Here is a 25885-nt window from a genome sequence, read left to right as displayed (position 1 = left end):
GGCTGAAGGGCCTGTTTCCATACTATAGGGAATCTAATCTAATTAAAATTCAAACTCATTAGTAACTTAAAGGAAAGCTGAAAGAAACTAAAGTGACCATTTCGTTTAAATTTGATTTAATTTTCTCTCACTTTGCCAGTGTTTTTTCTCAAAATCCAAAATCCTGGCTGCTTCCTCACGAATGCTATTTTTAGTTTTAAGCTATTCAGACAGCATCTTGTCACCAGCCTTCCTGTGGCAGCATTCTTGAATTTTTTACTCTCCCAGTCTTTGTGCTGTGTTTAGAACGAAGCCACTCCCCGCTCTCCACATAATCTCTAAACTCAACAGTCTCTTCTATGTGACGCGTTTAGAACAAAACCACTTCCCACTCTTTTTTTTAAACCTGCTGCCTCCACTGTGGACACTGTTTAGAACAAACCACTCGCTGCTCTCCACTCTCTGCTGTCTGCGTTCTTTTCTGAACTTGCCGACTCTCCCTCAGCACTGGGAGTCAAAAAAGAGATTTTACTGCCACATTTACTTCAAAAGGAATCACAAATGGCAAGGCTATGAATATGAAAGAAGATCAAGTGTTTTTTGTGAAATTGCAAAGATGCATGAAGAAAACATATGACCAACAGGATTTTTGTCGGAATAGCATTTACTCCTTTCAGCTTGACATTGTAACACAGCACATTAAAACAAAAAGCCCTGTGGAAAGAATCTAATTTATTTTAACTACCTCAAAAAAAATTCATCTGCAAAGTCTGGTTTCTTTATAGTTAAAGCATTCCACAAGGCTATCCTGTTATTATGGTGCAGCCGGTAGCCACAGCAACTAAATACTGGGGCAATTTTTACAGAACCACCAGGAACAGACTTTCAAGGAGGAACATGAATACATATTAAAAACTTTTATTTTTGTTGCTAACATCTGCCAAGCAGAACATTTATGGGATAAAGAACTTGGCTGGATTTCACTTGCAACAGCTCTGACAGACACACTGGGAGACAATGGAATTGCCAAATCCGCAATACTCTTCTCATGTCTTTGCCTGAGATACAATGTTGTCAGTTATTTTTTTTTAACAAGTGTTTGGTTTGAATATTTAGAAGAATTCATTATGCTTGAATATTACATATTTTAACCAGTGAAAATAGAGCTCAAATCAAAACAAATCACAACCGTAATTAAAAACTAAAAAAATACATTTATGATGGAAGTGTTTTCCACCATCTTCTCTGCCAGCTTTTTCTTTGATCAAATAATTTTTGGAGCACCTAAAACTTATGTGGAAGGTTATCTGAAGATAATCTTAACAGGTGAAATATTACAAGTAAACACACTGCACATGCTGATGTATGCAAACACAGATGACACATTTCAAAGCCTAACCAATTAATTTCATATTCACTCCAACTGAAACATTTAGTCAGGTACAGTGATCATGATGATTTTCCTGCTAGCCACTGAACATCTGAACTTTTAAACTTAATTATACCAAAGAAAGTAAAAGCTAATGTTTGAGGCAAATTGAACCAAGAATGCTTTATGTCTTTTTGAAAACAGCAGCACAGAATTAAGGAAACAAATAATTTTGTATCTTAAATAAAAACAAAGAACAGACCTCAAATTAGATGGAAAAATGAATCCTCCGGAAGTACATTATAATTGAAAATAACAAAACCATGTGCAATTTTAAAACAATAATAAATTCACATGACTGTTCTGACCAGGATCTGATGGGTGGTTGGAATAGGAGTCAGGACGTAAGGGGTTGCATATTTCAGACAGAGATGAGGGGAAATTTGCTCTCTTCATAGGACAGTGGAGTTGAGGATTATCAGATCAAATCACAGAATAGCACAGCAGTCCTGATGGGCTAAATGGCCCATTTTTTGCTCTTGGTCACATGGATATTCATGTTATTTAATGATGCTGTGATTATAATGAAAATATATTGAATTTTTGATGTGGTTTATTTAAGATGCGATACGGAGGTAATGGTGAAGAAATTCATTGCCTATCGCTGACTGCTGTTGTAAAGTGGTGTCGAATCACCCTCTCAGATCAAAATCAGCCATTTCACTGGACTGTGAAGAGTCAACCAGCTGCAGCTCTGGGCCACATCCAGGTCACTACGCACAAGGATGGCAGATTTCCCCCACTTAACGGTGTCAGTCAGTCAGCTGTGTTTTCACAATGAATGGCCACCTTTGAGGGTCACCATTACTGATGCTGTTTTTTATTATTCCCTATTTATTTAATTGAATTTATTGTGGGTTCTACTAATAAATTGCAAACTTGTTCCATTCTCATTCTCACTCTTATTCCATGATACTAAAATCAATAAGACATGCTATAAACATACAGGAGAAAGTGAGGGCTGCTGAATGAATTCCTGATGAAGGGCTTATGCCCGAAATGTCGATTCGCCTGCTCCTCCGATGCTGTTGTGCTTTCCCAGCACTACACTTTTGAATCATGCCATAGATGTGAAATAAGTCAACTTCCAAAATGCAAAGGTTACCACAAAGCCCTTTTTCTCATGTCTTTATTTTAATTTTAATGATTTTTTTTGGAATTCCCATTGTGGTTTTAATGGCATTCTCCCTATTTCAATTTTGCATAGAAGCAAACAAAGAAAATAACTGACAGCACTCTTAATTGCCTGGAATTATCTTGTCATTATCCTCCCACTTATATATCCTGTGTCTGTGTGCCTCCTCCCATTTCACCTGATGAAGGAGCAGCACTCTGAATGCTTGAGATTTTAAATAAACCTGTTGAACTTTAACCTGGTGTTCTGTGACTTTTGATCATAAAGAGACACAAAAGTCACCCCAAAGGGACTAAAGTACAGATTAAAAATACTATGCACAATGTTTATAATATTTGTAAAACAGTGCCCACTCCATGATACTTATACACAAAGGAACATTCAGATACTACAAAGATTTACATATTTCATTACCAATATTGATGGTTAAGGTATCCACCTTCTCGTTTGCTTCTTACGAGCCAATTTCCCAATATTATTTTTCACAATGACTTAAGATGTCAATCTTTTCTCTTATTCCTACGGCTGTTGTTAACCCACCTGTTTACTGTTCACTGCCATTTATTACATTCCCACTCTTCTCATTTCTACCTGCTCCATCCAACACGTTGTCTGATGTACTTGCTAGGTCACTTCCACTCACTTCAGTTCATTTTGGAAGGAGAACAAAAGAACAGAATATTATTGTAATGGGGAAAAACTGCAGAAAGCTGCAACACAAAAGGACTTGGGGTATTAATGCATGAAACACAAAGCTAGCACACAGGTGCAGCAGGTAATCAGGAAGGCTAATGGAATGTTGATCCTCATTTCAAGGACATTGTTGGAGGAGAAGAATACAAAAGTGCTGATAAGTACTGACAGCAGTTTTAGTCCCCTTAGACAGTCATAAAGCACAGATAGGGAAAAATACCATTAATTGAAGACAATTCATGGAAGGCTCACAAGCATGATCCATGGTCTGAAAGGAGTGTCTTTTGAGCAAAGACTAAACAGGTTGGGGTGTTACTCATTGGAGTTGAGGGGAATGAGAAGTGATCACATGACAATTGCAGGCTTCTTAAGGGCTTGACAAGGTAAACACAGAGGACGTCACCTCTCTTAGGAGGGAGTCTAGAACCAGAGTGCTTAGTCTCAGAATAAAGGGACACCAATTTAAGCCTGAGATGAGGAGGAATTTCTTTGGAGGGTTGTGTCTCTTTGGACCTCCTTGCCAGTGGGAGCTGTGGGAGGCAGAGAATGTACACTTGCATCCTTGTGTACATCTAAGGCTGATATAGATAAGATGCTTGATCAGCAGGGGAACCAAGGATCATGGGAAAACGTCGGATCAGCCATGATCCTATTGAATGTTAGGCAGACTTGAGGAGCCCAACAGCCCGCTCCTGTTCCTATTTCTTATGGTCTCCTGCTTGATCCCATGCCCAATTGTCCTCCATAGTCCCCTTTTGAACCTGCCCCACTCTTTTCCTTTACATTCCCACTTCCACTGATTCTCAAATTCAGCGTTCCAGCCAGGAAACTCAATAAAGAAGTACGAATGCAACAAAGGTTCACCAGAATGATGGGACTGCCCTATAGACAGGGACTGGACAAATTATTCCTGTAATCTCTTGAGTTTTGAAGCACGGGAAATGATCGCATTGAATTCTGCAAAATACTTACAGGAGTAGACAGGGTAGATGAAGGTAAGGAGTCTTCTCCTATTGGAGAATCCAGAATTGGGGACAATTTTAAAAATAACAAGGATACCATTTACAACAGAGATGAGGAAAATATTTTTCCTTTTACAAAGTTGTGAATCTTTGGGATTTCCCAGCACATTGGGCTGTGGAAGCTCAGTTTTTGAGCATGTTTAATGTAGAGATTGACAGATTTCTGATTACCACTGATGTACAGAGTTATAGGGATTGGATAGGTAAGAGGCATTACAGTGCTTCATCACTCATGTCAGAAGTCACTCAAACACTAGGTTATAGTCCAATAGGTTTATTTGACATCATGAGCTTTTGGAGCGCTGCTCCTTTGCCAGGTGACTTCACCTGACGAAGGAGCAGTGCTCCGATTGCTTGTGATTTCAAATAAACCTGAATGACGCTAACCTAGGGTCATGTGACTTCTGACTTTTTCCTCTCCAGGCCAATACCAGCAGATCCACATCATCATGACCCATTATCATAATAAATGGTGGGGTAGGCTTGCTGGGCTGAATGGCCCACTCTCGCTATATTCCTATGTTCCCACGAAACAAACATTGACTAAAATTTCTACAGCACTATAAAAGAAGTGCAAATATTCCTCATGTGTGTTGGAATGCCATGTTGAAATTTTAGGCAAATTATTATGGGATGGAAACAATTTAAAAATCACCATGAATAATATTTTTAATCTGTTTTACAAGCTCTTCAGACCCTTGAAGGTTAGGATGACTTTCATCTCTGTTAAGGCATTTCTCTTGCCATGTTGGAACTCTCCTAAATATAAGATTAGAAGGGACTGAATTGCTTTCCACTGTCGATCGCCAGATTTAAATTTGTTTTTTAATCATATATCATTGGCATTTTCCCAGTCAGTTAAAATGCAGAAATGAAACAGGAACAGTGCCATCAACACTTTAGTACTAAGTCTAACAATGACCGGGAGTAGGATACGGAGAACGGGGAGCAGTTTTCAGCTTTGATGGTCATGACAACTGAACATGGGACTGGAACACAGCATTGAGGAAGATTAAGATGCAGGCAGTGTTGCTGGGACTAAGGTTCTACTAGTTGTATCCTTACCCATTGGATAGCAAGAGAGAGAGGACGAGTAAATGTGGTCAAGAACTTGCAAACTGGTCGACATCCAATTTCACATTTCAAAGTGACATTTCGCTATTTGATTTACAATGGATAAGTCAACTTTTTATAAGGAGGAAAGCACAACAGCTAATTTTATCATCAGAAGATTCAGGAGCTGAAGTGGGCCATTGGACCATTCGAATATGATCTGCCATTCAATGAGATCACGGCTGATTGGATAATCCTTAAACCCACTTTCCTCAATTCCCTTGCAGATTAACAATCTCAGCTCTGAATATACTTAATTGCCCAGCCTCTAATGCCCTTTGCAATAGATTATTCCACAGATTCACTACCTCAGAAGAAATGCCTTTTCACCTCTTTCTTAAGTAGGTAACCCTTTACTCAGAGAATACTCAGAGTGGGCGACACGGTGGCACAGTGGTTAACACTGCTGCCTCACAGCGCCAAAGACCCGGGTTCAATTCTTGCCTCCTGTGTGTGGAGTTTGCACATTTTTCCCATGTCTGCATGGGTTTCCTCTGGGTGCCCCAGTTTCCTCCCACAATCCAAAAATATGCAGGTTAGGTGAATTAGGAGAAAGGGCTAATGCCTGAAACATCGATTCTCCTGCTCCTTGGATGCTGCCTGACCTGCTGCGCTTTTCCAGCAACACATTTTTCAGGTTAGGTGAACTGGCCATGCTAAATTGCCCATAGTGTTAGGTGAAGGGGTAAATGTAGGGGAATAGGTCTGGGTGGGTTGCGCTTCGGCGGGTCGGTGTGGAATTGTTCAGCCAAAATCTAATCCCACCTGGCCCTAGATTCTCGCACAAATCTTTCCATATCTATAGTTTCAATCCACTGAAGAATCTTGTACGTTTCAATCACGTCACCGATCATTCTCCTGAACTCTAAACTACCCAACCTCATCTCTTAAGAACATTCTCAATTCAATTCAGCTTTCCATCTTCAAATCTTCATAATGATATTATTGCCAAGTTACTTAACCTCCTCTGGAATAACTCTAATGCCTGTGAATCTTTCCTCAGATATGGGGACCCAACCTGCACACACTGTTCCAGGTCTAACTATTGCCTTGTATCATTTTAACATGACATCTTAAAATTTTTTATACTCCACTCCCTTTGAAATAAAAGTCAACAATCCATGCCTCCCTGTTACCCACTGAGCATACATGCTAGCTTTTTGTGATTCACATTTCTCTGTGCTGCTGCTTCCTGCTGCCTTTCCCCATTGAAGTAATTTATTCAGCTCTGCTACTCTTCCTGCCAAAGTGCACCATTTTCCCACATTATATTCCAACAGTCAAGATGGAATGTCACTTCACTGGTCCATAACCCTCTTGTTGACTCATTCCTCACTTTCTCATCTATAACAGCAAGGAGAGCAGTGATCAGCTGTTCAGGTTTTAGTCAGATTATTGAAGGAATATTATTCAGGAGACCAGAGGAACTTTATAACTATTTATCAAATAATGGCTTCTTGGCTGCCATTAATATTAATGCGGCATTGCTATATTCCATTATTGTCACAGTACTGAACCTCAAAAACAAATTTGCTTGAATCCTGAAGTGTGATGTGATATTTTGATTTACAAAACCAAATCGACGCAGTTATAGTTTATACATCATAACTTATGCAAACATAAATTACATCCCATCAAGCATAGTCTCTCAGAATTTTTGGCTTATAATATCATACTTTCATTAAGGTTGTCTTATAGAATTTGCAACATTTTCAAGGAATCTAGATAAACAGAAAGACAGGATGAAATGAAGTATAGCAAAAAAAGCTTCAAGTCGAACTGGTATAGAACATTTAGCCAATTGCTTGGTCTCCAATGAAAAATATCCAGTGTGAAAATTCTTAATATTTAACTACAAAGATAAACCAAACTTAGTTACCACCATAATTAAAAAAACTGCATTTACATAGAACCCTTCACATACCAAGCTGAGATTGCTTCCTACATAAATGAAAGACAGCTCCAAGTACATATCCTACTAAATTCTCAAATAGTCATCTTGTGCTTTATATGGATAAATGCTTATGAAAATTAGTGCAACTTGAAGTTCACTTTGAGTATGGAAACATTCCCTGTTTTGATATTTATCGATAAATTGAGTTAAGAAATCACAACTCGACTTTTAGCTTCATATCGTATTAAGCCATGAGGGAAAAGGATTAACAACGTAACTGCCTCCGTACTGGATATTTCAGAAGTTAACTTACAAAAGCTTTTAATTAAACTCCAAGGGGGCATGGTTTGAACAGCATTTTAATCCAATGAAACAAAATTATTTAACAGCAAAATACAGCAAATGCTGTCAGCTTTGTCTGATGTCACCATCTGACATTTGTCAATTAGCACTAACCCTTTTGTTCTAGCTCCTACAGCTGCCCCACAGCACAGAATAAAAAAAAGGCAGGTTTAATTTCACTTCTTTTAATCTTAACACAAAAGTATAAGCAGTTAGTTTATTTCAGGTAAAGCTGGTAGTATGATTTGCACTGGTGTTTAAAAGAAAAGGCTGATATTTCAGCACTGCTGTATAGGACTGGTACATTATTAGAGGCACTGTCCTTTGAATGAGTGATATAAAATTTCTTACAACCCTCTGATTCAGAAGCTAGCCTTTTTTTAAACATTCTTTCCTCTGCCACTTAACCACTACTGTGGAAGTGCCAGTGTTGGACTGGGGTGGACAAAGTCAGAAATCACAACACCAGGTTAGAGTCCAGCAGGCTTATCTGAAATCACAAGTTTTCAGTGCATAGCCCTTCATCAGGTGTAATGAGGGAAGCGCACAGAACACTGAAATTATGGGCTGAGAGATCAAATGATCATATAAATGGTCTGGGTGGAGTGTTGAATAATAAACCTCTGCAGGTGACCAAGGCTGTTAAACTGAAAGAACTGTGGATGCTGTAAATCAGGAGCAGGGGCAGGGATTACTCAGGGTGCTCAGCAGGTGTAGTGGCATCTGTGAAGAAGAATCAGAGTTAACCTTTCGGGTCCAGTGACCCTTCCTCTGGTTTTTCTTCACAGGTGCTGCGGGACCTGCTGGGCTTTTGTTCCATGTTTGTTCCAGTCATTTGGTTTGTCACCAGCATCACCTTAATTTTAATTTTTTGTTAAAGGTTTGTGTATTTTTCTGTAATTCTCTCTCTAGCTCATTTAAACAGATTATAGGTTACCCCTTCAGTTGTTATTCAGCTACTGACACTTTACTCATACTAACACCCTTAGTTACTTGCAGAGACTTAATATTTGACACTCCACTCACACGATTTGTATGATCTTTTGATCCCACTGCCCTTGATCACTCTGTCCATAAGTTATGTGTTCTGTGTGCTTCCCTCTCAATCCAAAAAGCTTGGGATTTCAAATAAACCTGTTGCATTATAACCTGGTGTTGAGTGATTTCTGCCTTAACTACTATGGAAGAGGAATCTGAATACAAGTATCTATCAGCCATTCCATTGCTATGTTGTTGCACTAAATCAAAATAGGGAGCCATTTCAGATACGATGGGCTGAATGGCCTTCTTCTACATTCAACAGTTCTGTGATTCTACTTCCCTCACTATCATTTTAAAAAGTCTCTATAAGAAGCTTTTTGACTAAATCTTTGGTCACTCTTCTACATTTCCTGCAAAAGTTTGGACCCCATTTATTCCTTCCTATAAAGTAGCATGGGTTACTTTTCTCAATCAAACACATTTTGTTCCGCATGCAGGCTTTAATTGCTTTGCCTTCAAATTTCAAAATTACTAAAAGCAACTACTGCAGAGACCATGTGGCTATAGCAAATCATCAGTACAAATTACAGAATACAAATACATTTATCCAAACATTTCTCCCAACCTTTTACCAAAAAGTTGAACACATCTTACAACTGAGTTACCAGATCTCTAAAGAAAATTACAGCTCGTGAACAGAACTCACCCAATTCTTGTCTAAGCCTGCAGATACATTGTATCCATAACCTATAAAACAGACTAGTCTACTAATAGTGCACAAGAGAACTGTGAATTGCTCCCTCCTGGGTTGATATTTCTTCTCAGAGTCAAGTCTTTGTGCTCTCACTGGATGCAAAAGCAACTGGCTGTCCTTATTGCATGAAAATTCCAAGTCCTGTCTCACCAGAGTCACGGTGCAATATGTATTAACCTTTACATTACAGTATCTTAGCATGATACTGTGATCAGTTCTTTAAAAACACCCTGGCGATGCTTCCAAACGCTGATCATGATCGTCATAGTCAGGCAGTACAATTCAGTGCTGTTGCTCGTATATTCCTAGTACAACATTCTATTAATACTAGAGGGGTACACAAATATAACAATGTAGCCCCCATTTTTTCCCTGGGACTCTTTTTGCATTAGGTGTAAATTTCGACAAAATTTCACATACATTTATTTTAGTGACGGGAACGCCTGCAGGGCATGCTTAGTGAAACAGAAAATCTCCCAGAACTGGCTGATCTCCCCACTACTGTATGCAATTGTGACAAGTAAAACTCTAGACCAGGAGTACACATTTCATGAAATATATACAATTAGCTCCTATCTGGATCTGAAACTACAGCTGGTCTTCAGACAACATAGATGGAAATTAATGGCTTAATCGCGATGGATAGATTTCAGACAGTATACAATAAGCAATTCCACAGCTTCAAAGCCATCTTCAATGTTAAAATAAAGTACTGCAGTATTTCATCTTGCCTACCAACTATGTATTATTATGTAGATCTCAACCTCAGCTTCCTTGCTGTCTGCATTTTCCAGAACTACAGGAAGTCACGGAAGTTGTTGGGGAGCTGGATATATTTCCTGTGCAATTTGGCTAGCAATCTGGAGATCATTCAAAACAATTGTTGTAAACAAAAAGGGCACAGAAGCAAACTAAAATGAGGATATGGATTATCCATTATACCCTACAGCTGCATGAATTTTATAGCCCATCATAATTCCCAAGGGGTCTTTCAAACAATAGTACAGTTAGCAGACTGACTATAGAGCCCAAAAGCCTCGTGTACAGAAATTAGCAGTTGTCAGCATGAAACATTTAAACTCTTCTACCTTACACGTAAACTGCCATGTTGAATGCCAAGTTTTTAGGATATTTTATCTTAAGTATTTCTGTAAAATAAATGTATATGACTTTCTTTATAAATTATATTATGTAAAAATGACAGTCCTACTGGAACACAGAGCTGTTCTCTCACTGCAGAGAAATGGCAGGTGGTAGTTTAAACTGAGTCAAAGTGAGCACTGCAAATGCTGGAAATTAGAGTCAAGAGAGTGGTGCAGATAAAGCACAGTAGGTCAGGCAGCACCCAAGGAGCAGGAAAGTCGATGTTTTGGACAAAAGCCCTTCAGGAAGCAGTTTAATCTGAGGCGAGGGGAAAGGTTGAGAAGGTTGGGTCTTTCACAGCAATCTCAGTCACTGTGGGAATTGAAGCTATGCTGTTGTTGGCATTACTCTGCACTGCAAAACAGCTGTTCAGTCAACTGAGTTCACCGATCCACAAATACTTTAAAGGAATCAGTATTTATCTGGCCTTAGTAGCCCCTTTACAATGAGAAGCAGCAAAGGTGCAAGGAAGGACAAAAAAGGCATGAGATCCAGGGCATAAAAGTCTTTACAACCTTAATGGTAGGACTCATTAAGATTGCTTTCAGGTTTCTTCTACCCAGCAACTAGAGATGAACATGGACAGTGAGGGGCAAGGATTGGCCCTCCATTAGTGGAAGATTGTGAAGATCCAACATCACAACTTGAGGGACAAACAATTTAAACCTGGGAAGGATATATTGGCCTTGCAGGAAGTACAACGTAGTTTCACAAGAATAGTATCTGGACTTCAAGGGTTAAAGATGTGAAGAGAGATTTTACAAATTAGGCCTGTTTTCTTTAGAATTTACATGGTTAAGCAGTGATCTGATCCTGCATATATTAACCTTAAGGGAGTCCTGCATATATTAACCTTAAGGGAGTCCTGGCTCATGATTCTCATGTCCCTTTGTGCTTCAGATTTCTGAAGCCTTTCCCCATGTAGATAATAGTCTATGCCTCTATTCTTCCTACCAAACTGCATAACCCCACACTTCCCCACATTTCTTCTTTGCCCACTCTCCTAGCCACGCCAAGTCCTTCTGCAGTTCCCCATTTCCTCAACACTACCTGTCCCTCCACGTTTCTGTGTCATCTAAAACTTAGTATCAATGCCGTCAGTTCCTTCATCCAGATCATTCATGTATAATGTGAAATTCTGGAATAGTCACTGGTAGTCATTCTGATAAAGTCCCTTTTATCCCCATTCCTTCTCATTTAACAGTCAGCCTGTCCTCCATCTATGCCAGTCCCTTGCCCCTAACACCACTGACCTTTATCTTATTTAGCAGATCCCTATGCACCATCCAGTCAAAGGCCTTCTGGAAATCCAAACAGATCATCCAAATAGATCAACTAACTGTACTTCATCCAATTTGCTTGTACGCTCTTGAAAGAATTTGAACAGATTTGTCAGACATGACCTCCCGATGACAAAGCCATCCGAAGGATAACCCACCCAGACCCATTCCCCATATTTACCCCAACTAATGCTCCTAATACTATGGGTAATTTAGCATGGCCAATTCACATAACCCGCACATCTTTGGATTGTGGGAGGAAATCGGAGCACCTGGAGGAAACCCACACAGACAAGGGGAGAATGTGCAAACTCCACAAAGACAGCTGCCGAAGGGTGGGATCAGACCCAGCAATCTACCGTTCTTACCAACAGAAAAACTGTAGAAAAACTGAGTAACAAAGATCCTCCTTCCAGTTCTTAACTGGTAGCATTTAAACAAAATAACCAAGAAGGATAAGCACTGAACAGTGAATAGTACAGCGCAAGAACAGGCGCTTTAGCCCACAATGCCATTCTAAATTAACCCCATCTGCCTGCACATGGTCTGCATCCCTCAATTCTCTGCCCGTTGATGTGACTGTCTAAATGCCTTTAATCATTGCTATTGTATCTGCTTCTATCACCTCTCCCAGCAAGATATTCCTTCTGTATAGGAAACTTGCCTCATACATCTCTTTTAAACTTTTCCCCTCTCACTTTAAACCTATGACCTCTTATATTTAATATTTCTACTCTGGGAAAAAGAATCCCAACTACTCATTCTAAACATGCCTCTCACAATTTTATACACTTCTATCAAGTAACCCCCTCAGCTTCCAACACTCGAGAGAAAACAATCCAAGTTCATCCAACCTCTCCTTACAGCTAATACTCTCCAATCCAGGGAACATTTTGGTAAACCTCTTTTACATCCTCTTCAAAGCCTCCACATCTTTCCCACATTGTGAAATGCACCTTCTGCACCAGAACTCTAGACAAAATATACTAAAATAAAATACAGAACTACTGGAAGCATAACTGTTTGTTTGGGTAAAGAGTTTGATTTTGCATGGAATTCTAATAAAGTAGTAAACATTGAAAATCATTAAAATATCAAGGTCTTCTTGCAAAAGATGATCAAAAACAAAGCAACTAAAACCTCCCCTGATTTTTCTCTTCACAGGCAGTTCTCAATTTGTGAAGGGGTTCCGTTCGGCAGTCCATAAGTCGATTTAGAACATAGAACATAGAAGAATACAGCGCAGTACAGGCCCTTCGGCCCTCGATGATGCGCCGATCCAAGCCCACCTAACCTACACTAGCCCACTATCCTCCAGATGCCTATCCAATGCCCGCTTAAATGCCCATAATGAGGGAGAGTCCACCACTGCTACTGGCAGGGCATTCCATGAACTGACGACTCGCTGAGTAAAGAACCTACCCCTAACATCTGTCCTATACCTACCCCCCCTTAATTTAAAGCTATGCCCCCTTGTAATAGCTGACTCCATACGTGGAAAAAGATTTGTACACAGTTCACAACACAAAGCAGGACAATAGAAAGCAGTTGTTCATAATCATGGGAAATGGTCATATGTTGGGTTTTTAAAATTACAACCACATATGGGATTGTGTTCATAAGTCAGATGTACATAAACCGTGGACCCACTGTATTAAACATAAACCAAAATTTATGGAACTAAGATTACCTTCCAAAGGAAAGGTTAACCAATATTAACTTAGAGTTAAATTTGTCGCTGACTTTCAAAATAGATATGAGAACAGATGTCACAAAGAGGACGTGACCCAACTAATTCCACGGTACTTACTGCAAATCTGATAAATGGCATCAGCCTACGCTGAGATATGGTCGATCATAGCCAGTATGACTAAGGTAGCTCTTTGAAGACAATACAAATGATATAAAATCTCTGCAATCATAAACTAACCCAAAAGGCTAACACTTAAAAAATGCAACACACCCTCCTCAGTACTGCACTGGAACCAATCATTGGACTTGAACCTAAAACATTGCAACTGAGCCAGAACAGCACATTAATATAAAGACCAATGTTGCCAAATACCTGCTGTTATAGGATTTCTGAAAGGATCTCTCAAATTTTAAATTTAATGTTGAACTTGCTTTTTGTGTACCTTCTCTGTAGCCGTAACATTTGCTCTGTTCTATTATCCTTTGTATATGATCTGCCCATACTGCACACAAAATGAAATTTTAGACTGTACCATGTGACAATAATAATCAAATCAAAACATACACCATTCTTTGGTCAAGATCTTTAATTTAAGTCCCACCAATAATGGAGGCAATGACAATTTTTTTGTCATTCATTTGTGGGAAATGGAAATCATTGGCTAGGCCAGCATTTATTGCCAGACCTTAAATGTCTTCTTGAATCACTGCAGTGCACATTGTCCATTTGGTTGAATGGGCTCTGTTCCCCCATCTCCCAATTTGCTCCTCTAGATATGCACACCTAATGAAATAATAAAAGCAAATCTCACAATATTGCTGTATCACAGATACTGCCAAAAAAAATGCAATTCCAGTGATGTACCAGGAACACTGAAGTGCTGAACACTCATTCAAAAATGGACAGTGGTTTGTTCAAGCATTGGAAGACTGAATTATCATTTTATATGCAAGTCATGATTTGCATCAAGTTTACAGAAGCTGCTGGAAAAACCCAACAGGTCTGACAGCTTCTGTGAAGAGACATTCCTGAGGCAGCGGACCCGAAATGTTAAGTTTGATTTCTCTTCACAGATGCTGCCAGACCTGCTCAGCTTTTTCAGCAACTTCTGTTTTTGTTTCTGATTTACAGAATCCACAGTTCTTTTGTTTGTTTTTCCTCAGTCTATAATCCCAATTTTGATGGGCTCCATTCCTGCCATTGCCGGGTCCTGAGACAGACTGTCAGACATGGGATCACACAACACAGCAATTTCCTCACCTTCCAACTGTTGATGACATTGCTTTGCATAGCAAGATGCCTTTTTGCAAAATGCCATCCTGGAAAATCCCTCAGGCAGCTAGAATCTGATGTAACTGTACTGTGTTAATCCTCAATCCTTCTTACACCTCTTAAAAAAGGTACATTTTCATGTAATTTGTACCCACTGTGGAAACTGGATCATTATGTTTGAGGCTGATCTTGTCTAAACATACAAAACTAAAATGCAAACATGAAAATATAACAGCAACATTGAGAGATTGACTTATTAATATTTACCAGTAGCACGAAAATGTGTTTGCAAATTAAGTAATATTAATTTCAGATACCAAAAGGTTGAAGATATCAGTGTGTGAACCACTCCACATACAGTTGAACTATTTTTATATAATCTCATACCACAAATCATTTCCCTTACGGTTCAACTGATTAAATCAATAAGCTGTTAAGTGAGGGCTAACAAATCCAGGTTAGTGATCCCATTTGTATGAAATGAGTTGACTAGAATCCCAAAGGCACTACAATTAAGGGATAGAAAATTAGCAAGAGCCTGTGTTCAACATTAAGCAAGTTCCACTCAAAACAAAAGCAAATGTGTATTCATTGTACCTTTCTCATTCCCAGCACGACCCAATGGGCTTCACAGCAAACTGTTATTTCAGAAAATATGGCAGTTTACCTGCATGTAGCAAAAATCCATAAACAGCAATGGCACAATGATTAATTAATCTGTTTGAGAGGTAAGGGCTTGACAGAACATCACAATAGGTTCCCACTGGCTCTTTCCCAAAGCATACCATGGGTTCATTTGCATCTATCTGACCATTCTAATAGGGTCTCAGTTTATTGTCTGCTTCAAAGGATGGCACTCTGGGAACGAAGTACTTACTCCCTTAGAACAGCACTGAAGTATCAGCCTAGATGACATGCACAAGTTTGGGATTGTGATAGTGTTAGGGTTGGAAGTGACAACCTTCTGATTCAGAGCAATGTTCCTAATGATCTATTCATCAAAGACCATACACAGCTCAGATGCTGTTCTCTGTTGTCAACTTCTAATATTCACAGTCACAATCAAGAATGAAGGATGGTGACATGGGGAGTTATCAAAGGGTAATAAAGTAGCAATAAGCACATACTTGATGTGAAAAAGATGATTCGTAGAAAAGCAAAAAAAAACACAATGCAAGATTGGTAAATACTTACAACATGGCCATTGGAAGCAAATTTAAAAATAAATTCCTATTGGAAATGGAAGGATAAAAGTCCCAGGTAATTTTATTTTGTCACTGGTAGCTTAATCCTACTTGGCAAATTTGCTGTTCAGCAAAGCACAAAACTTCCCTTGCAAGTTCTTTAAAGGCAGAAATCCAACATAAATCACCGCAGTAACTGGAAAATTACAAAGGATCATCAAATCTGAACTGTTCCAAAATTAGATTTGAGAAATAGAAATAAAGCTAGAGTGTTCAAGAAGTGAACACAAACTGGAAAGAAACCCAAAATAACTGCAACATTATGGGCTGCAAGAAATATTTCAAAACATCAAATATCCCAGTTTCAACAAGACAGCTACATTGGAGACAACTGGCACCAGAGTGAAAACACCCTTTATTGCATATTGCCAACTATCTACAAAAACCATTAGAAATGTTCAGCAGGTCTGGCAAAACGTGTAGAGAGAGAAACAGAAGCAATATTTAGAATACCTTGACAACAGTTACTTCAACATTTAACGTATATGGTTGACTTTGTCTAATTACTAGTACTGTATACCGAATCCTGCCAATAAGATCTGACAACTCCAAACAGCTTGCCTTTACAAAAGTTTCTGTCAGCAGTTAGTCAAATCAGGACTTAAACACTTCCCTATGCCATCTCCACAACTCCGGGGACTTTTGAGGAGGATGAGTAGGACAGCCAAAATGGATTAAGGAGAAATTCCAAAGCATGCAACCTATCTGGCCAAAGACATAACAATGAGTGATGAGTAGAAATAGCAAAGAAAGATCATCATACAATGACAGGAAGTTAAACAATAGCTTCACCCTTATTCGTGGTAGTTCTGTTAGTGAATGCCTCAAACATGCCTTTTTCATATCATAGAACATAGAACAGTACAGCACAGAACAGGCCCTTCAGCCCACAATGTTGTGCCGACCACTGATCCTCATGTATGCACCCTCAAATTTCTGTGACCATATGCATGTCCAGTAGTCTCTTAAATGTCCCCAATGATCCTGCCTCCACAACTGCTGCTGGCAACGCATTCCATGTTCTCACAACTCTCTGTATAAAGAACCCACCTCTGACATCCCCTCTATTCTTTCCTCCAACCAGTTTAAAACTATGACCCCTCGTGTTAGTCATTTCTGCCCTGGGAAATAGTCTCTGGCTATCGACTCTATCTATGCCTCTCATTACCTTGTATACCTCAATTAGGTCCCCTCTTATCCTCCTTTTCTCCAATGAAAAAAATTTGAGCTCAGTCAACCTCTCTTCATAAGATAAGCCCTCCAGTCCAGGCAGCATCCTGCTAAACCTCCTCTGAACCCGCTCCAAAGCATCCACATCTTTCTTATAATAGGGCGACCAGAACTGGATGCAGTATTCCAAGTGCGGTCTAACCAAAGTTTTATAGAGCTGCAACAAGATCTCACGACCCTTAAACTCAATACCCCTGTTAATGAAAGCCAAAACACCATATGCTTTCTTAACAACCCTGTCCACTTGGGTGGCCATTTTAAGGGATCTATATACCTGCACCCCAAGATCCCTCTGTTCCTCCACACTGCCAAGAATCCTATCCTTAATCCTGTATTCAGCTTTCAAATTCGACCTCCCAAAATGCATCACCTCGCATTTATCCAGGTTGAACTCCATCTGCCACCTCTCAGCCCATCTTTGCACCCTGTCAATGTCCCGCTGCAGCCTACAACAGCCCTCTATACTGTCAATGACACCTCCAACCTTTGTGCAAACTTGCTGACCCATCCTTCAATCCCCTTATCCAAGTCATTAATAAAAATTACAAACAATCGAGGCCCAAGGACAGAGCCCTGTGGAACACCACTCACCACAGACTTCCAGGCAGAATATTTTCCTTCTACTACCACTCGCTGTCTTCTGTTGGCCAGCCAATTCTGTATCCAGACACCTATGTTCCCCTGAATCCCATTCCTCCTGACCTTCTGAATGAGCCTACCATGGGGAACCTTATCAAATACCTTGCTGAAGTCCATATACACCACATCCACAGCTCGACCCTCATCAACTTTTCTAGTCACATCCTCAAAGAACTCGATAAGGTTTGTGAGGCATGACCTGCCCCTCACAAAGCCGTGTTGACTGCATTTAATCAAGCCATGCTCTTCCAGATGGTCATAAAGTCTATCCCTCAGAATTCTTTCTAACACCTTGCAGACCGACAGACGTGAGACTTACTGGTCTGTAATTGCCGGGGATTTCCCTATTTCCTTTCTTGAAGAGAGGAATTACATTTGCCTCTCTCCAGTCCTCAGATACGACTCCAGTGGAGAGCGAGGATGAAAAGATCTTCGCAAGTGGCGAAGCAATTGCATTTCTCGTTTCCCAAAGCAGCCGAGGACAAATCGGTCCGGACCTGGTGACTTGTCAATCTTAATGTTTGACAAAATTTTCTGCACATCAGCTTCCTCTATCTCTATCCATTTCAGCATGCACACCTGCTCTTCAAAGGTCTCATTCACTACAAAGTTTGTTTCTTTTGTAAAGACAGAAGCAAAAATCTCATTTAGAGCTTCCCCTGCCTCCTCAGACTCCACACACAAATTCCCTATGCTATCCCTGATTGGCCCTACTCTTTCTTTGACCATTCTCATATTCCTCACATAAGTGTAAAATGCCTTTGTGTTCTCCCTAATCCGTTCTGCCCCGTCCTGGCTCTCCTCAGACCATTTTTAAGCTCCTTCCTCGCCTGCCTGTAATCCTGTAGAGCTGAGTTTGACCCTAGCTTCCTCCACCTTATCGAAGGTACCTTTTTCCTTTTGACGAGAAGCTCCACCGCTCTCGTCATCCAAGGTTCCTTTATCTTACCACTTCTTGCCAGTCTCAGAGGGACATATTTATTCATCACTTGCAACAACTGTTCCTTAAACAGTCTCCACATGTCTATAGTGCCTTTACCATGGAACAATTGCTCCCAATCAATGCTTCCTAACTCATGTCTAATCGCATCATAATTTCCTCTTCCCCAATTAAATATCCTCCCATTTTGCCTAATCCTCTCCTTCTCCATGACTATCTCCAGAATATCTACATGACTATTCTGGTCACCTCCTTGTTGTGATCCCATAATCCAGCCTGCGTTTTCCTCAAATGATCAAAAACTGTGCTGCCATATTCCTATGCTACACCAAATTTATCAATCTATTACAATTGTCTGACTGACCTCCAATAGTATTAGGTACTTCATGGTTTAAAATATAAATTATCCATCCTTGCATTTAAATTCTCAACTGTGTCTGTAATATTGATGAAACTATAACACTGCCCTGCGTGTCCCCACTTATCCGAAATTGCCCTCAAAAGCCAATTTTCTTTTCTTCTGGCCTTGCTTCCACTCCTATGTCTTATGCTCACATCTAATAGCAGTACTTTCAGTCACCTTGGATGTACGCTGTGGAACTAGTTCCTTTAAGACCTCTAGTTCTTCAGCGCTATTCTCCTTCCTCTCCTCAAAACTTAGACCAATTACTTAGTCTTCCTTCTAAACTACCCTTAGTTGCCTTAGCACCATTTTCCTTTACAGTAAGATAACATACACAAAAATTTCACCTTTCAGACCTCAGCTCCTACCCAGAGTGGAAGGCCATATCTTCTCACATCATAAGGACTAAAAAAAAATTAGGTTGGCAGCTACACCCAATTCCTCAGGAGAAAAGATTGCCAACACTGTGCGCCAAAAAGACTGCTCAATTAGCTCTAAATTGCTAACTTAGTAATTACTAAAGTCACTTAAAACTTCTACAACAGCCAGTGTACAACATGAAAAATGTCACAACAGTGTGCAGGGTAACAGGAAACATGTAGCTGAAACCAACATGATTCAGTCTCTAACTTATACTATAAAGGATATGCAACTTTGCGTGTTTACATGGAGTTATGAAAGGAAAAATCCTTTATATTCCCCTATATGAACATGACTTATTTCATTAAATATAAAGAGGATGACTTATTTCATCCTCTTTGCTACCCTAAAAACACATGGAACCCAGATTCACAAATTCAATGATATGCTTAAGTGCGGTCTTATCCCACTTCCTAGAAATTAACATTCTCAAAACTTTCAAAATGTCCTGCAATCATTTTTAAGAACCTAATGCTAATAAATTGGAAAAAGCCTGTGTGAACAGGTGCCTAAATAGGCTAAGTACACAGAGTTGATGCAGACTGCAACACATTAAAGAAGACTCAATTAGCTAAAAACTTTTATCATGCAATGGGACAACAGAGATAAATCACTTCTAAGTGCTTCATGTTAAAAAGGTAAAAGCTTGTAACTGGGTAAAATCTGAAAGCTAAGTGTATCACACCCCCCATCCAGTCTAGATGAGTGGCACCAAAAACTCAACAGAAAGATTTGACCTAACCCACTGTTTAAGATTATCTGGTGCCAAAGAAGGATAGAAATCTCTCTCATTTTTCACTGCTTTCAAACCAAGACCATATACATTCCACTGACAGTCAATATAAATTTCAAAAATAAATTCCAAAAAAAACTTGATATATTTCACTTCAATCCATAAATATTTGAACATTTACAGAGTGCTCTTTAATATCCTCAGACTCAAAAGAAACAAGTGCTGCTGTTACTTAAAAAGTTCTTTTTTCCTTCAATTCTTTTTAAAGCATCAATAATTTTAGTAAGATCACTGAATGCACATCATAACTCCGTTTGAAAGCTATCACCAAATAATTTCAAAAAGGGGATTCCTAATCAAGTTAGGATAGAACAGAACCTAAAATCAATAGACTAATAATAATGACATTCAGTAGACACTGAAGATGGCAAAATGCTGTTGAACTTATTCTAACTGACCACTCAAGTGATAAAGATCTGGCATGAATAATGCTTCAAAATCTTGAGTATGAATTATGTATTGCCTGGAAATAATTGCTTGCAACAGGGAGAGACAAATGTTGAAAACAATTGGTATCACATCATAATTTCCTATACTTAAATTCACGAACTAGCCTGCTTTTAGTCAATGACTATATTTAAATAAAAGATAGAGAAATCTCAGAGAAGTATATCATGATATTCATGTGGTAACAAAAACAGCAATTTCTAGACTTGCGTTCACATAACATGACAGTTTCAAAAAATTATGCTCAATTTGTAAAGTTTTTTCAGTTCAATTAAATTTGAAGCACAAATGTCATCAAATATCAGTGTTAAAATGTAATACAACCAATCAAAAAATATTGAGATTTGTCACTTTAAGCTTTCAAACAATTCTAGTAGCATGTTTTGATAAATATTTTATCCCAACTACTGGTTAGAGTTTCCAGGTTTATGACCCCACTATCTGGAGCATTGGCATTTAAAGCATGATCCATTAACTTCAGATAGTCTAAGACTCATCCAAAACACAAAATCAGTGACATGTAATGCCAGAGCTGTCACTGTACCATAGAATAGGCCACAACCATTAGCCCCACCACTCATGAGACACCATATAACCAGATTTGCATCACTGCTTTCTTTTTGATTAGAAGTATGTTTGAAGGCAGGCCTCATGATTTAACTTATTGTGATTTAAATGAAAATGCAGTTGTGTGTGGCATTGTTTTTCTAATTTTTTCAAAATTCATTCACAGGATGTGACGTCACTGACCAGGCCAGTATTTATTGCCCATCCCTAATTGTCAAGAGGGCAGTTGAGAGTCAACCACATTGCTGTGGATCTGGAGTTACATAGAGGCAAGACCAGGTATAGATGGTAGATTTCCTTCCCTAAAGGACATTAGTGAACTAAGATGGGTTTTTTTCTGACAATCACGGGCATCATTAGATTGTTAATTCCAGATTTTAACTGAATTCAAATTTCATCATCTGCTGTGGTAGGATTCAAACCCAGGTTCCCAGAAAATTAGGAGAGTCTCTGATTTAATAGAAGCAGAGAGCACGGAAACAGACCCTTCAGTCAAACCAGTCCATGCTGAACATAATCCCAAACTAAACTAGTTGCACCTGCATTCTGGCCCATATGCCTCTGAACTCTTCTCATTAGTCTAGCAATAACACTACTAGGCCACCACCACCCCTAAAATGCCTCTACTTTTGTTTCTAGCATGAATTCCTAACGAATATAAAAAATTAACACCCATAAATTAATCACATTTACCTGAGGCAAAGCAGAAAAATGTCTATAGTCTCAATAATACCATATTAATTCTGAGTTCTTTTGTGGTGTCAGACTTATGGTCATGAGGGATCTATTGCCCTGCCTAGGGATGTAACAAGTTGAGAAGCACTGAGGTGGATCACTGAAATAGAGCATCTACTGCCAGTAGTCTATAGGGCAAAGTCATTATCTGGGACAATATTGGGCTGCATTGACCAGATGCTCCCATCTTCAATTCTCAATGAATGTGCAGCTCACTGAACTTGCCAAGAGAAATAATTAAGTTGTGACAAATACATCAGGCTTAAGATGGTGAAAGTATTAGCCACCATTACTGATCTTCAGTTTTGTCATGTGATTTCAATTGAAAGGTGTATGGATAGTTTGTAACAACTGGCTGCATTCACAGCCTTACATGCTAGAACACCTACATTTATGCATGAATGATTACAGAATTTTACTCCAGGAAGAATGAACATTTTCACGACAGAAAAAAAGTCATAAACCAAACAACTAAGAGCAAAAGAAATTCCTTTAGTGCTTTGGCTTTAAGGAGTTCCAAAAACCCAGCAGCAATTAGTGGTGTTTTTTTCCTATTTCAATGACCTTGGATCCTCATAAAATAAAATCATAAAAATTCACCAGAGGCAAAAATGTACGGCAAGCAGATTTAAGTTGGAAATTCCACTTTTATTTTGAAGAAAACTTATGGAAGCTTATGGGGACCACCCACATGTCGCTCTGTGTTAATTTTCAAATAGCATGTTCTGTTTGTTCAATCTAAAGAGAGCTGCTGGAGACCACATGGTTGAGAAATTAAGTGAAGGTATCCAGCAAAAGGGCTGACAAACGTGCATATCAGATTAGAAGGCAGGGATGTATATGATATGCCTTGAAGTGGTATGATACAAGCCAATTAGCATGTAAAAATACTAAGTAGATCACTTCTAACCAACCAATGTTTCCGAAAATAATCTCAGTAAACCACTTATTTTCTACAGAAGGCAAAATGTCAGACTGAATTTTGAAGGAAGATTAATTCAAAACACTATTGTATTTAGATAGTTGGTAGGGTACATGTGTGCAGACAAAAAAAATTTCTGCAAGTTAAAACCCAGTCAGTTGTAATGTGTGGTAGTTACAATAAAACTAAATAATCTTCCATAAATGATGCATGCTTATGATTCATATCTTCTAGCTCTTCTTTAAATCACTATTTACATAATTTGTCAAGAAATCTAACAAGTACGAAATAATTACATCAGCCATGAGCTAACTGTTATTACACATTTGGTAACATCCTGCCACTGCATTTCATTAAAACTTTGATGAGAACATTTTTAAAAAGTGACCCTCAAGCAATTCACTGCTCAGATTTAGAGCCCCTATCCAAAAGCTAGAGAATACCCATTATACATCAATTGAACAAATAATCCTGGAGGAGAAATCACAATCAATTGTCCTCCTTTACATTAGCATTTTCATTCGTTCTTTACATACATGTTAAGGAAAATTTGCAGAATGCTGTGTTTGTCAGATTGCACATTTAAGTTTTCTTCTGACATTATTAAACTTCAATTTTGAGGCAATTTTAACTTGTAACAATAATGCAAAATGTCTGATACCACACTGGGTGCCTATTTAATTCTAAACAAAGAATCTGCTTGGAGTGTAGTCCTAACTCACTTGAACGCAAACTGAATATAATCAGTGTCATGTTGAGATATTTATGCAAATCTTCACTTAAAATCTTCAATGTGTTAATTATTAAAAAATGTTAGCTAACTTTCAAATATCGAGAACGAAAATATACACTCAGCTTTGATGCAGATAATCATTTATCTATTTGCGTTCCTTAAGATACCGTAAAAGTCTGAGCTGAATTTGACCACAACCTGAGACGGTGTAATATTCAGCACAGACTTCAGCTGAATGTGGGGCATTGCAATGCTCAATATAGATTTTGGTGCAAATTTGTGTTCATCTTCCCTGTCAACAGGCATTTCCCTCAGTGAGCACAAATTCATTTTGCAAAAACGAACTGTTTTTGGCTTCTAGTTCCCATCATTTTGGCTTGTAGTTTTAAAAAACTACAAGCTATTTTCAGCTGTGTTCTGTGAACATTTGAGTTTGGTTTCTCATCTGATATAAATGTAATGTAAAATGTAGAGGCTGCTACATCAAATCAGGGAGATCAAAAACTCATCTTCATTAAAACCTTAACAGCTTGGATAATGGTTAATTACTCTGGAGCATTGAGTTTCTTGAGTGTTTATAAGGTTATATGAGTGGAGTTGAAACCTTGAAACGCATGTTGTAAGGGCCCAAAGTGAGTTTTGGGAGGGTGGGGAAAAGGAGCAATTTTACCAACATGGCAGTTAAACTTGTTCTGAAAATTCCGACATGTAAACCAGATCCACTTTTAGGGACAGCTAGATCCCTATCCTATAAATATTCCTTATTGTCATACTCGATCACACCCTCACAGACAAGCATTGTAGCATTAATTATAATAAAACCTGTGCATTGGCACTATGACAGACAGATGAGTAACAAAAATTATCATTCCTTGAGGCTACTAATAGCCAGCTAACATTTTTGTTTAAATAGCTGACGATGTCAAACTTGATGACACAAATTTAGGTAGGGAGGCAAGTAGTGAGGAGAATACAGTGTCTTCAAGGGGAAATAGGTTGAGTGGGTAAAACATTAGCAAATGGAGCATAACGTGGCAAAATGTGACGTTGTGAACATAATCCCAAAGAACAGAAAAGTGGTATAGTATGTCTTTTAAATGGAAGAGCTAGAGAGAGCGCAAGAGAGATAGACAGACAAAGTCATGGCTATGCATTTGAATAAAACGACAGCTGGACGGCAAGAATGGATGACTTTGAAATATATGGAACCAGTTAGTCAAGTGAAAATTGTGAATTCTGTGGTGACAATCTTGTGTAGTTTGTGAAAAATTATGGAAAAGTTATAAGTAACTTGGAATTCATGTATTAAATTTTATTTTAGATTTCAAAGATGAGTTGAGGAACAGTTGTTTCAGTTACAAATTGACTGAAATTTGAAGGAATGTTTTAACGTCATGCAATTTCATCAAGGCGAAGAGGGGAAAAAAAATGCTGTATAATGATATGAATAACTAAACTAAAAATTAACCGGAGAGTGGAACAAGGAGACCAGAACAGTTCAAAACAGATAAGTAAATTGCTTTAAATTAGTTTCTAATGTAGAATCAGCAACTTCATACTTACAATAGACAAAAAGACGATTTTGAGTAATGCGGAATCAGAAAACAGAAAGAATACCTCAACTGCATTCTCATTTCTCATTTGTTACGGAGATATTGTAATATATCAACACATTTTGCATTTAAATATTCTCGAACCTGGTGTAGCAATTTCAACTGATATTCACACTTACCAGTCTTCTGGTTTATAAGGAAGAAACCTTGTGGATTGCCACCTGTAATCTTGTAGCTTAGCCTGTCACTGGAGCTGGAGTCTGGGTCAGATGCCTCAATCTGTACTACAGACACATCTTTAGGAGTGTTTTCCAACACTTCAGGATAATAAACTGGCTCAGACGTCTGTGGAGCATTATCGTTAACATCCTCGATTTCAATGTACACTTCAATGAAGGTGAAAAGTGGCACCACTCCCAGGTCGGTGGCATAGACTGTAAGCCAGTAATGTGGAGTAGTTTCACGGTCCAGGAGCTCCGCTGTTTTTATTATTCCTGTGCAGGGACAAAAAAAATCCAGGAAAACTAAT

The 25885-nt window shown here is 38.8% G+C and overlaps 1 protein-coding gene across 5 annotated transcripts in view; it reads right to left on the bottom strand.

Annotated features, from left to right (window-relative positions):
• The window catches only part of fat1a (FAT atypical cadherin 1a), a 204968-nt gene that overhangs the window by 121652 nt on the left and 57431 nt on the right, over positions 1-25885 (bottom strand). For all 5 annotated transcript variants that reach the window (XM_043689861.2, XM_043689853.2, XM_087988561.1 and 2 more), the window contains exon 3: positions 25536-25850. In XM_043689861.2, coding sequence (XP_043545796.2) covers positions 25536-25850 — 315 coding nt within the window. The remainder of the gene's footprint in view (positions 1-25535; positions 25851-25885) is intronic.

Source organism: Chiloscyllium plagiosum, unplaced genomic scaffold, assembly GCF_037043375.1.
Source record: "Chiloscyllium plagiosum isolate Xiang-an unplaced genomic scaffold, Cpla_swu_hap1 HiC_scaffold_1, whole genome shotgun sequence".
NCBI lineage: Eukaryota > Metazoa > Chordata > Chondrichthyes > Orectolobiformes > Hemiscylliidae > Chiloscyllium > Chiloscyllium plagiosum.
Note: the sequence above shows the minus strand (reverse complement) of the source record. Positions and strands in the feature narration are given on the sequence as shown.